This window comes from Callithrix jacchus, chromosome 4, assembly GCF_049354715.1.
Source record: "Callithrix jacchus isolate 240 chromosome 4, calJac240_pri, whole genome shotgun sequence".
Lineage (NCBI taxonomy): Eukaryota > Metazoa > Chordata > Mammalia > Primates > Cebidae > Callithrix > Callithrix jacchus.
In genome coordinates this window covers 78,772,684-78,786,774 of record NC_133505.1, presented here as the reverse complement: position 1 = coordinate 78,786,774, position 14,091 = coordinate 78,772,684, and the positions used below count along the sequence as shown (strand labels likewise).

General features: G+C 38.2%; 1 protein-coding gene across 12 annotated transcripts in view; it reads right to left on the bottom strand.

Annotated features, from left to right (window-relative positions):
- The window catches only part of CD109 (CD109 molecule), a 305,344-nt gene that overhangs the window by 124,924 nt on the left and 166,329 nt on the right, over positions 1–14,091 (bottom strand). For 11 of the 12 annotated variants that reach the window (XM_054254174.2, XM_078369551.1, XM_054254172.2 and 8 more), the window contains one exon: positions 4,438–4,466. Coding sequence is in view for 5 of the 12 variants with exons in the window: in XM_054254169.2 (XP_054110144.1) it covers positions 4,438–4,466 (29 nt within the window). In the remaining 7 variants the exon portion in view is untranslated. Of the gene's footprint in view, positions 1–1,045; positions 1,275–4,437; positions 4,467–14,091 lie in introns of all 12 variants that reach the window. The other variant, XM_078369550.1, reaches the window with a different exon arrangement.

The following is a 14,091-nucleotide window of genomic DNA, read 5'->3' as shown; positions in this document are numbered from 1 at the left end:
TGATGAACAATGAGAACACATGGACACAGGGAAGGGCGCACTACACACTGGGGTCTATTGGGGGGAATAAGGGAGGGACAGCAGGGAGGGGAGCTGGGGAGGGATAGCCTGGGGAGAAATGCCAGATGTGAGTGAAGGGGAAGAAGGCAGCAAATCACACTGCCACGTGTGTACCTATGAAACTATCTTGCATGTTCTGCACATGTACCCCAAAACCTAAAATGCAATAAAAATTTTAAGAAAAAAAGAAATCTATTAACCACAAGCAGGCTAAAGGGTCAGAGAACTAAATGCAAATGTGTCCAAAAACATTTTATTCTACCTCCTACTCCATCCTCCTTCAGGGAGCTGACACTGACTCAGGGAAAACATTGCTGACTATCCTCCTGCTCCTTTGAGTTACCTTAACTAATTTGCTTTTTTAACTTTTCCCCGCTAAAAACCCCACCTTGCCATATATAAAATTTAGGTGATTTGGGATCCTCAAAGACTCAGTGTTAACCCCAAGGCAGGCCACCCAGAGATGACAACATGGGCCTGGGTGAATCATTAGATCTGAGTGCCTTATGAAGCACAGGGCATCACCACATGCCTTGGGATATCACCATGCATTCTGGGTGGTGCTCCTGAGTCTTGCAGTGTCAACACAGACCTCAACTGAAACTCCTCTGAGGAAACTAGACAATTATTGTGCTTCAGGCTGTGATTTCTGAACTTAAACCCCACCCTCCTCAGTGCTCCATTGTTAACAAGGGGGTCAAATAATGAAAAGACTGGAGAAAAGATTATTGATTTTAAGCAATTTTTTTATTTTTATGAAAGTTTCTCTGTCTGTGCCAGATCTGGAGTGAGTTATAACCTGCCCACAGCAGAGTGGACACCATGAGGTCACAGAAGCTCCTGTGTCATTACTGGTAAATTGCCTTCAGCCTTCTTTGGGCCATAGTTACTAAAAAGAGTTCCCAAAAGTGGTGAGGAAAATAAAAAGCTGTTCTTTGATCAGTGACTTTCATAGCTCTTACACAGGAATCAATTATTTACTCACAGAGATTTTGGACTCCTTGACCAGAGGGCACGGGGCTGGAGGAAGGTGCAGTTCCCACAGTGAGAGGCTGTCTGAAGCAGGACAAGAGTCTGGGAATTGACAATATCCCTAAGCTTTGACCAACAGAATATCAATCAGCCTCTGGATTGGGTGTGTAGATTCTCACTTATGCATGTCTGTTTTGTGTATACATAAATGCAAACTCTCTGAAGAGATGACAGCTCTCTGCCTAGGATACATAAAGAAAGCATCCTCAAAAAGATTCTTGCTAGGCAATAATTAAGGGTTACTTATTCTAATCTGGGCTGTCTAAAGCCATTTCACCTTCTCTGAAAGATTTACTGCTGTAAGGAAACTGAGACAGCACAATAGTATTTATCCTCACATATTTCATGAATAATGCCAGTTACTAAACATAGCAAAGACAATTTTTCAAAATAAAATTGAGAATCTAAGATGATAGTTTCCATTCAAAATATATTAGTAATTATACTTACACATTAAAAACATTTATAATCAAATAAAACCACTCCCTCATTTGACAAAGAGAACAAAACAAGTTTTTCTGCCATATTGTGTACAAAACAATAATATTTATATTAAGCATCAATATGGTTTTTATTTACTTCATATTGAGAGTTATTTTAGTGTCTCGAAGTACAATGAGTAAATCAGAAATAAAAAACACATTGTGTTAATACACTCTTGAAATATTTATATTTTACAGTAAAAAGCCATAAAGACCTTAAAATAATTTAAAATACTACATTCATTCAGAATGCAAGTGCACTTTAAAAGGTGGTTCTATCCACAGGTATGTTCTCAGTGGGAAAAAAAAAGTTGGTTCTGCTTTAACTGAAAACTATTAAAATGCGGAGTCACCTCTTTTTGTCAAGCATTACCAAATTTGTCCACACACTTTATCTCTAAGTCTTTCAAACTGTGTTTTACTAAAAAGAGATACTCCAAAATATAATATCTAGTAGAGCTTTCAATAAATAATAATAAATAATACCTATATTTAGTACTAGGCCATTTCAATTGTATATAAATATAGCTATTTATATACAATACCATAATATTAAAATATTAAAATACCATAATATTAAAGACAAATACTGGATGTCAGAGTTAGTATTTCACATGCTTAAGACTTAAAAGAAGTATAGTAGACAAATTTCTAGCTAATAGTAGCTCAGACACATATAGTTTATACTGGCATCATTGGAAGAAACTCTCACGCCCTTGCCCCACCTTCTCCTTTCAGCCTTTCTACGCTTCTGGTATGTGAAACTGCAAACTCCTCTGAGGAGACCAGACAATTATTGTGCTTTAAGCTGTGATTCCTGAACTTAAACCCCACCCTCCTTCTGTTATAGGGCAAATATATAACACAGGATTTATTTTGATCTTACCACTGGAATACCCTTTCAAAAAAGTTCTGCACACAGGCACTGGGGCCAGCATCTAATGTTTTAGTTTATTTTAATGTAATCTAATGTTTTATTGCCACAAAGACTGCAGGGCTTTTCCCCCACTTCTGCCTGCTTATGCCTTTTTTCCTCCACTTTCTATTATTAGTAGCAGTTTATTTCTTAGGAAAGAAAGCATAAATATAGTATGTAAGAAACAGAATAGATATAGCATACTGAGTAATTTTTATAAAGTATTGTTTGAGGTACAACATTCTCTATAAACCTCCCAAAACAAATGTGGTTTCTGAATGTGCTCGGCAAGTAACTTTCAAAAGCTAGCAAGTGGGCCAGGTGTGGTGGCTCACTCCTGTAATCCCAGCACTTTGGGAGATCAAGGCAGAAGGATTGATTGAGCCCAGGAGTTTGAGACCAGCCTGGGCAACATATGGAGACCTGTTTCTACAAAAAAATTAAAAATTAGCCAGGCTTGGTGGTCCTGTAGTGCCAGTAGTCCTAGCTACTCAGGAGACTGAAATTAGAAGATTGCCTGGACCTGGGAGGTTGAGGCTGCGGTGAACCACGATCGTACCACTGAATACCAGCCTGGGCAACAGAGCAAGACCTTGTCTCAAAAAAAAAAAAAAAAAACAATTTAAGGTAATAAGCAAAACTGGCTTATGAGGTAATGCTGATACTATTCGAGTATGCTATGTGTCAGGACCTAAGTCAGTAGTCATCTGTTCTCAGAAAAGTACATATACAAATTGTACCTGATATTGGATGCTGTGGTCTACTATATTGTACATTAAACATGCAAAGCCCCAAAACAAGCATAGTAATAAAAGTACAAACTTCCAAATCAAAGTTATAGGAAGTAAGATTCTTTATAAGCATCTAATTAGGTTTTATGAATCTCTCAACAAAATAGTAACCCCTTTCCATTTCTATAGCAAATGCTACAACACTTCCACATCTCATTTCACTCTAGGACATGTTGTGAGATAAAAATGGTATCTACATCCTCTTTTCCAGGCCCAGGGCTACGGTGAGGTAAGTGAGGCACTTGTCTAAGGTACAAAATGTAAGGCAGTACCAAAAAACTTAGCAATTAAGAAAACAATATTTTAATACAATACTTTAAAACATCAAAATTAATGCAAACCAATGCACAAAAAAGTCAAAGTTTTAAACAAAGACAGGGTCAATATTACTGATTTGTCCTTTTGCCTTGAGTTCTAGTGCATCTCAGTGTGGCACTGCCCTTTTCAAGGACAAGGAAACTAAGGAACAGAGTGTTAATTTCACATTCCACACTAGAAGGCTCATTACAGCAGAAGCAGGACCAAACCAACCCAGATTCCTTTCCTTTTTAACCTTTATTTTAAGTTCGGGGTACAACTGCAGGCTTGTTACACAGGTAAACTTGTGTCAAAGGGGTTTGTTGCACAGATTATTTCAGCACCCAGGTGCTAAGCCTAGTGCCCATTAGTTACTTTCCTGATCCTCTCTCTCCTCCCTCCGGTAGGCCCCAGTGTGTGTTGTTCCCCTTTGTGTACCCATGTGCTCTCACTGTCCAGCTCCTACCTGTAAGTAGGGAGAACATGTGGTACTTGGTTTTCTGTTCTTGTGTTAGTTTGCTGTGGATAATGACCTCCAGCTCTATCCATGTTCCTGCAAAAGACATGGTCTCATTCTTTTTATGACCAGTCGGTATTTCTGTGCTAATAATCCAGGCCAGTTTCCTTCAGTGAAGTCCTTTATTTTACAAGAGAAAATCTCTGCCAAGAGTTTGAAGAGCCTCATAATCAATCTCCCTGAAATATTATTCGTAAATAATCTGAAGCTGAACTAAACTCAAGCCAGTCTTACATGAAATATGAAATGTGTGAATTGACATAAAATCCAATGAAATATTAATTTATTTAGTTCACTGATGCAATATATTTCTGAAACCAGATTTTTTAAATGGATACTTACTGATGGAAGAGTAAGTGTCTTAATAGAGCCTTGAAGGAAAACAGAAAAGAAAACAGAGTTAGTACAATTTGAATATGATAGAACGCAAAACTTCCAAAACTCTCCCAATACTCTTATACATGTAAATGAAATCATAAATATATTTGGCAAACCAAAATAACTTTTAAATGCCCAGAAGACCCAATAAATTATTACATATCTTTGTACCAAACAATTAAAAATTAGGATTCAAAGAGTATCAGTGGATGAACACAAAAAACATTAGGTTCTGCTTCTCTTTGCTGTTATCACATCTGTTGTCACGTTGCTGCGCCCTTTTTGCTGTTTTAAGGTTATATGTGCTTGCAGGACACTGTATACACTGTACTTCTGTAGCCTGAGGTTTATTTCTTGTTCTCATGCCCTTGTGATAAAGGAAGAAAGGAAGGCATTAGTCATATCAGGGGTGGGCTGGGACTCATAACTGACTCATGAGTACAAGAGGAATGCAGACTTTTTTTCATGTAAAGTTTCTATCCATTGGACTGCGAATTAAACTCATGCCAATTTCTCATCAGATCCATTTATTTCAAGGGGAAAAAATGACTTCAAGTTAAAAATAAAAGAGTACTTGTCCAAAGTTTCTATTGGAGATGACAGGCCCTTGGAAAATAAAATGGGGCAAAAGATGATTTTTAAAGAGAGAGAGGGAAATGATAGGCCCAAGTTCCTTCATTCAGTTAAAAACTAGCACAATGTGCAAGACAGACATGGTCCCTCTCCTCCAGAAAGCCAAATGGGTCTATCATGTGAGGGCAGAGGAACCAGAGCACAGCACAGTACACAGCAGGGGTTAAGCTAGCGGCAGCTGGAGTCAGACTACATCATGAATTTCCTACATACTGACCCTGTCCTTGAACAAATTACCTGATTCTCCAGCTCAACTTTTTTCATCCTTAAGATGAGGATGCTAATAATCCTACCAATCTCATGAGGTGGTTGTAAGGAATAAGTATGTTGATACCTGTAAAGCATATAGAACAGTGCCTGACACACAGAAAACACCTGATGTATGTTAGCTATTATAGTGACAAAAAGCTTGAAGAGTTTTCCATTAGGGATGTCAGCATGCCCCTACAGACATGGTCTTAAAATTTTTATGATAGAGTACTCCACCAATAAAAACACTTAGTATACCTTATTAATGTCAAATTAGATTTATAAAATTATATACATGTATTTTCTCAACCAAAATATTAAACATTAGAAAAACTTAAATTTCTAGCCAAGCACAGTGGCTCACACCTGTAATCCCAGCACTTCAGGAGGCTGAGGCGGACAGATCACCAAAGGCCAGCCAAAATGACAATACCCCATTTCTCCTAAAAACTACAAAAATTAACCAGGCATAGTGGCACACCTGTAGTCCCAGCTACTTGGGAGGCTGAGGAAGGCTTGAACCCAGGAGGCAGAGATTGCAGTGAGCTGAGATCACATCACTGCACTACAGCCTGGGCAACAAGCAAGACTCTGTCTCAAAAAAAAAAAAAAAAAAGAAAGAAAGAAAGAGAGAGAGAGAAGAGAAAAACTTTAATTTCTTAGCTTTGCTCAATAAAATAATAGAAATAAGAGTTACTACATTTTCTACTTGCATCCTTATGAATGGTCTTATATACTCTTAGCTGTGTGCACACTTACTGTGAAGGCTACCACCCCAGTGGGCCTCAATGAAATACAAGTATGTTTTAAGGAACAGATAAGTAATTCATCACCGTCACGTATCACCTAGCACAGATCAGTTCATCCAATAACTGTCATGGTAGGAAGCAAAGAGCAAGACTCCTAAATAATAGCACATTGAACATGGTGTTTCAAAAAGGTGAAGAAGGAAGTATCATGGAACAGATATACGTAGTACAGGTAGGACAAGGAGCACATTGGAGGGATCAAGGGAAGGCACCTAGAGAAAATGACACCAGCATCTAGGGTTGCAGGATATGGAAAAATTAACCATATGAGCAAGGAGGGGTACAATGTTACAGGCAGAGGAGCAGCAAATGCAAAGTAGTCGAGATCAACCTGAGTCTACCAAACCAAAGAGCTGGGTGAGCAAAGACCACAGGCAGAAAGAGAACAGTAGCCAGGAGACTGGGCCCAATCACAAGGGCTCTTTGGACAAGTTGAGGCCTTACCAGGACTGTCCCAGGTGACTCTTATTCCAGCATCCTCATTTAGCATTTGTCCTGGATCTTTTTTTGGTTAGCAAAATACAATTCTAGAATGGGTTTAATGTGCACATAAATTAACTTTGAAGATGCTTATTCTTTTTTTAATTGACAAGTAATAATTGTATGTGTTTATGGTATGCCACATAATGTTTTGATAGATGTGTACCTTATGGAATGGCTAAATCACACTATTTAACATGTGCCTTACCTCACATAACTATTTGTGGAAAGGATCAATTAAAATCTACTCTCAGCAATTTTCAAGTATACAACATGTTGATATTAACCATAGTTACAATGCTGTACAATAAATCTCTTGAAATAATTCCTCCCCTATAACTGAAATTTTGTGTCTGTTGACCAACATCTCCCCATTCCCTTAACCCCCAACCTCTGGAAACTGCCATTTTACCATTTATTTCTATGAGCTTATCTTTTTTACACTTCACATATAAGTGAGATCATGCAGTATTTGTTTTTCTGTGCTTGGCTTATTTCACTTAACATAATGTGCTCCAGGTTCATCCATGTCATTGAAAATGATAGGACATCCTTCTTTTATAAGGCTAGTATTCCTTTATGTATTCCTGACTAGTATTCCATTATGTATATATACCACACTTTCTTTATCCACTTATCCATTGATGGAAGCTGCCATTAATTCCATATCTTACATATTGGGAAGCATACAGTGGGCATGGAAGTGCAGACATCTCTACAACATACTGATTTTATATCTTTGGATATATGCCAGTAGTGCTTTGGGAGTATCTTACCTTGTAGGAAGGAACTTCTGTTCATTGAGATTACTTTTAATGAGAAAGACTTATTCTATTCTATACTGAATTGAAATGAAATTGAAAAGCCCTAGGATATTTCAGCAAGTAAACTTGGTAAAACCTTCAAAGGAACCACAAATAGAGACAACTTACTGGACAGATTTTGTCCTGTAAAAACATTTATTGAAGAGAACCAGGGGGCTCTGCAAGCAGACCCTGTAAAATATTTGGGCTGAAAAATTAAAAATTGCAGTAAGTGGGTGGGGGGATGGAATTGAGAATACCATCCATATAGCAGAATTAGTTCTGATCTTACCAGGTACCTCAGCATGTGTGGAGAGGGTGTTTTCTTAATTTAAAATACTATGGTCAGATCACTTGAATATCAAAATAAGTAATGGGTTACAACCTACTGAAAAAAACAAAAATCTGTGAGTTCATGCTGATGTATAATTAAATACACGACTGAGCGAAAGAGAAGAAAAAGTTATTCCTTACCATAGAATTCCAACTAATAAATGTAGAAGGAATGGTGGAATTCAAAAACTTCACAACTATCACAAAATAATGGTAATAATCATCAATCTAGCATGTATAAGTTAAATGAGAATGGTGAGAAATAATAAACCATTGTTGTTTTAATCTACTAAATCTGGGGGTGGCTTGTTTCACAGCAACAGATGATTGGAACACTTTGGAAATGAGCAAGATTAACTAGCAACTCTCTAAAGCTACTCAGTCTCATACAGGAGCCTCTAAACACATGTGACTATTGAACCACTGAAATAAGCAGCAAGTGTAAAATATACCCCATATTTCTGAGACTTACTATCAAAAACAATGTAAAATATCATGTCAGTAATTTTATAGTGATTAAATGTTCAGTTGATAATATTTGTAAATTATTGCGTTAAATGAAATATATTATTACAAGTAATTTTACCTGTTTTTCTTTTTTTTTAATGAAGCTACTAGAAAATTTTCAGTAACTTATGTAGTTTACTTATACTTCTATTAGACAGAACTGGTCTAAGGGATAGAAGACTTAAATTTAAGCAGATCAGACAGAATGCAATTATTTAATTTTATGAATAAAACAATAATAATAGTAGTAGATACCACTTACAGAATGTTCTAAAGCATTACATCTATTAACTGGTTTCATGCTCACAACAATACTATTAAGTATTAATATCCTTATTTTACAAATGAGAACACTGAGATACAGATGTGAAATGACCTGCCCAGGGTCACACAGACAAAAGGTCGTGGGGCCAAGCTTCTGACCCTGACCACTTGACTCATGGGTCTGAGCTCTAAGCCACTGCTCTGCAATGACTCTCGGTATAAAAAATAGTTGTGTGCAAATCAATCAATGTGATACATTATATCAATGAAGGGCAAAAACCATATGATGATTTCAATTGAAATCTGAAAAAACATTTGATTAATTTCAACACCTCTTCATGATAAAAACCCGCAGAAAGCTGAGTATAGAAGAAACATACCTCAACATAATAAAAGCCATATATGACAGACCCACAGCTAGTATCATACTAAATGGGGAAAACTGAAAGCCTTTCCTCTAAGATCAGGAAGACAACAAGAATGCCCACTTTTACTTTTGTTATTCAACACAGCACTGGAAGTCCTAGCTAGAGCAATCAGACAAGAGAAAGAAATGAAGGGCATCCAAATTGGAAAGGAAGAAGTCAAATTATCCTTGTTTGCAGATTATATAATTTTTTTAATGTACTTATTTTTTAAAGGTAAGTAGACAGAGTCTCCCTGTGTTGCCCAGGCTGGTCTCAGACTCCTGGGCTCAAGTTATCTGGCCCTCCTCCACCTTCCAAAGTTTGGGGATTACAGGTATAAGTCACCATGCCCAGCCAATATGATCTTATATTAGGAAAAACCTAAAGAATCCACCAAAAATGATTAGAACTGATAAACTCAGTCTAGTTGCAGGATAAAAAACCAACATACAAGAATCAGTACAATTTCCATATGCCAACAGTGAACAATCTGAAAAAGAAAACAAGAAAGTAACCCCATTTACAATAGCAACAAATAAAGTTAAATACCCAGGCATTAACTTAACCAAAGAAGTGAAAAATCTGTACAATGAAAACTATAAAATACTGATGAAAAAATTGAAGATGACACCAAAAAAATGAAAAGATATTCCATGTTCATGAAGTGAAATTATTAGTATGTTTAAAATGTCCATACTGCCTAAAGCAATCTACAGTTTAATATAATCTTTATCAAAACACCAATGACATTCTTCAGAGAAATAGACAAAAACAATCCTAAAATTTGTATAGAACCACCAAAGACCCAGAATAGCTAAAGCTATACTGAGAAGGAAAAAAAAAAAAGGAATCAGAATCACATTGCCTGACTTCAAATTATACTACAGAGCTACAGTAACCAAAGCAGCATGGTATTGGCAGAAAAACAGACGTGTACAGACCAATGGAACACAATAGAGAACCTAGAAGTAACCCTATACAACTACAGTGAATTCATTTTTGACAAAGACACCAAGAACACACATTAAGGAAAAGATAGTCTCTCTTCAGTACATGGTGATGGGAAAACTGGATATCCATATGCAGAAGAATGAACCTAAACCTCTCTCTCACCATATACTAAAATAAAATCAAAATGGATTAAAGACTTAAACCTAAAACTATGAAACTACCAAAAGAAATCTTCAGGGAAACTCTTTAGGACATTGAAGTGGGCAAAGTTTCTTGAGCAATACCCCACAAGCACAGTCAACCAAGGCAAAAAATCAACAAATGTGATCACGTCAAGTTAAAAAGCTTCTGCACAGTAAAGGAAATAATCAGCAAAATGAAGATACAACTCAGAATGAAAGAAAATCTTTGTAACTACTTATCTGACAAAGGATTAATAACCAAAATATATAAGGAGCTGAAACAACTCTATAGGAAAAAATCTAATAATCCAGTTAAAAATGGGGGAAATATCTGAATAGACATTTCTCAAAAGAAGACATACAAATGGCAAACAGGTATATGAAAAGGTCCTCTCAACACCATTGATCATCAGAGAAATGCAAATCAAAACTACAATGAGATCATCTTACCCCAGTTAAAATGGCTTTTATCCAAAAGACAGGCAGTAACAAATGCTGGTGAGGAAGTGGAGGAAAGGGAACCCTCAGACACTTTGATGGGAATGAAAATATTACAACCACTATGCAGAACAGTTTGGAGGTTCCTCATAAAACTAAAATAGAACTATCATACAATCCAGCAATCCCACTGCTGAGTATATACCTAAAAGAAAGGAAATCAGTATATTGAAGAGATATCTGCACTCCCATGTTTGTTGCACCACTGTTCATAATAACTAAGATTTGGTTAGTGTCCATCAACAAATGAATAGATAAAGAAAATGTGGTACTTAGACACAATGAAGTTCTACTCGGCCATAAAAAAGAATGAGATCCTGTCATTCACAACAACATGGACAGAACTGAAGGTCATTATGTTAAGTGAAATAAGTCAAGCACAGAAAAACAAACTTCACATGTTCTCACTTATTTGTGAACTAATGAAGATAGTAGGAAGGATAGTAGAGGCTGAGGAGTGAGGGACTAGGAAGGAAGTGGTGATGCTTAACCAGCATAAAAGTCATTAGAAAAATGAGTAAGACCTAGTATTTGATAGTACAACAGGAGGACTATAGTGAATAATCATTTAATTGTACATTTTTAAATAACTCAAATAGCATAACTGGATTGTTTGTAACACAAAGGACAAATGCTTGAGGGAATGAATACCCCAGCTACTATGATGTGATTGTTAGACATTGCATGCCTGTTTCAAAGTATTTCATGTACCCTGTAAATATATACACCTTCTATGAATCCACAAAAATTTACAAAAGAATCAGTTGGTCAGGTGCAGTGGCTCACACCTGTAGTCCCAGCACTTTGGGAGGCAGAGGTGAGCACATCACCTGAGGCTGGGAGTTTGAGACCAGCCTGACCAACATGGATAAACCCTGTGAAGAATCAGTTGTACTCTTGGTTTTATTATACATACCTTTCTTTTTTGGGGGGTGGGGACAGGGTCTCACTCTGTCACCCAAGCTGGAGTACAGTGGTGCGATCATAGCTCACTGCTGCCCCAAACTCTTAGAATCAAGCAATCCTCCTGCCTCAGCCTCCCCAGTAACTAGGACTACAGGCACATGCCACCATGCCTGGTTAATTTTTTTTTTTTAATGGGGGCTTATTATGTTGCCCAGGGTGCTCTCAAACTCCTAGGCTAAAGTGAACCTCCCACCTTGACCTCCAAGACCCTGGGATTATAGATGTGAGTCACTGTGTTTTGTTTTTGAGACAGAGTCTCGCTCTGTCACCAGGCTGGAGTGCAGTCGCATGATCTCAGCTCACTGCAACCTCTACCTCCCAGGTTCAAGAGATTCTCATGCCTCAGCCTCCCATGTAGCTGGGACTATAGGTGAATGCCACCACAGCCAGCTAATTTTTTGTATTTTTAGTAGAGATGGGGTTTTGCCATGTTGGCCAGGCTGGTCTCGAACTCCTGACCTCAAGTGATCTGCCCACCTACGCCTCCCAAAGTGCTGGGATTACAGGGATGAGCCACCGTGCCTGGCCCTGTACCTCACCATTGTTTTTATTATACATATCTTTGATTACTGTGAAAGTTCCACAGCATGGATAACCTGCTTGTATATGTTGCTATCACCACTTTCTCAATCATGGATGTTCAAAATCTCAATCATTTTGAACTCTTTTCTCTCCTCACCTCTAAGTTTATCACTCACCAGAATCTGTGGATTCTTCTTCCATAAAATTTCCCTTAGAAGAAACTTAGAGTTATATTCTAAGCACTGCAGTAGCAGAACTAACTCCAAAATAAATTGTGTCATACAAGAACTCTGAAGAGGATATAAAAACTAAAAATGTCCCAACTCATGTCAATTCTTCACAATACACAGTTTTGAAACGCTTGAAGTTAATTCCAAGATCTGAAACATTCCTCTTCAAAGGAATGTTAAAAACAGTAGCCGACTCTGGGACGATAATTACAATGCAGGAGGTTTACTAAGGAGTATTCTGGGGATTAGTACCTGCAGAAGGGAAGAGGGGAAACTGGACTAGGGGAGAGAGCAGTGGGGCTGCAATGCAGGCTCCACCAGGGCAGCTCACAAGCAGCCATGGCCCTTGAGAGATGCCCTGAACTGGGATAAGAGGGCTGGACTTCCATATCCCAAGTCAATCAGTCACATAATGCAGGCCCCAGCCCCAAAAGGGAGACCAGCATGGGCAATCCATTCTCCAGCTGATACAATCATCAGAGGGAACTGGCTCTGAAGGCAGTGAGGTACAACACTCCTGGCAGCTTTCAGGAAAAGGTCCTTCATCCCTGAAGGGCGATCTGGGCCCTAAAACACAGCATCCACCACAATGTTCCACATGGAACAAATCAGAAACAAACTGCAGTGAGCTTTGCCCCAACAAACCAGCACCCTTCATTACTGAGTGTTACTTATTTTTCATTGTAACAGGATTAAATCATCAGGGGTTGACGATTTCGCTAGCTCCATAACTGGAGGAAGCAATGTGCTTCCTTCCTGCCCTGATCTGATACGAGCTACTACCTACCAGCAGCAAATTTACAAGGTCGAAGAACGAGTTGGGAGGGGTGGTAATTTATTTTTATCCAATGACGTCAGCAAGGAGAAAGTAAAAAACAGTTGGGAGTCTACAATCCAAATGAGGCTCTCAGAGGCTGACTATTTGGACGGCAAGCATTCTGGCACTTCGAAACAAGCTAAACAAATTTGAAGTGCAGGAAATCTCATTTCATAGTAAAAGTGTTTTTTGTTTTGCCTTTTGTTTTTAATGCAGCTCTGAATCAAGTCAAAACGTTGAGGAATTCTCTCACTAGAGAGAAACTGGAAGACTGCATGCCTGGGTCCACCTGCTCAGACACATGACCTTATCTGTTCACAGATGCAAGAAAGATACAGACACAAGTTCTACTCAGGCCAGGCATGGCAGCTCACGCCTGTAATACCAGCATTTTGGGAGGGCTGAGGTGAAGGATCCCTTGAGGCCAGGAGTTCAAGACCAGCCTTGGCAACATGGTATGACCCTATCTCTATTTTTTAAAAAAAATAAAAATACAAAATACAAAGACTCTTCCCAAAAGTTAGAGTGCATGGACAGAGATGTCTCACCCACCCCTATTTCTTGACAGATCCAGTGAGCTACTCAGGGGATGTGTGGACACATCCAATCTAAGGCCTACTCACTGGTCTCATGTGTCCTTATTAAAAGGTCGACTTCACGTATTTGACATTTTTTTCTGCTGATCTTCCCTTTAAATTTACAAATACAGCTTGGAATTTTCTAGGCACTTACAAAGTCCTAGCATATGACTTATTTGAAAGTTCTGCTAATCTAGCAATAAATTACACCACCAAAACAAAATTGGGGGCAGCGGGGAGGATGGTGGGGGCAATGTAGGTAAGAGAGGAATAATAATCTCTTTCTCTGCTGTTGCTAGGTTGAGAATTAAATAGATAGTATGTGCAAATTGTTGTGAACATTTGCAAGGCTCCATTCAGACACGGGAAATGGTCACCACCTCTTGAAA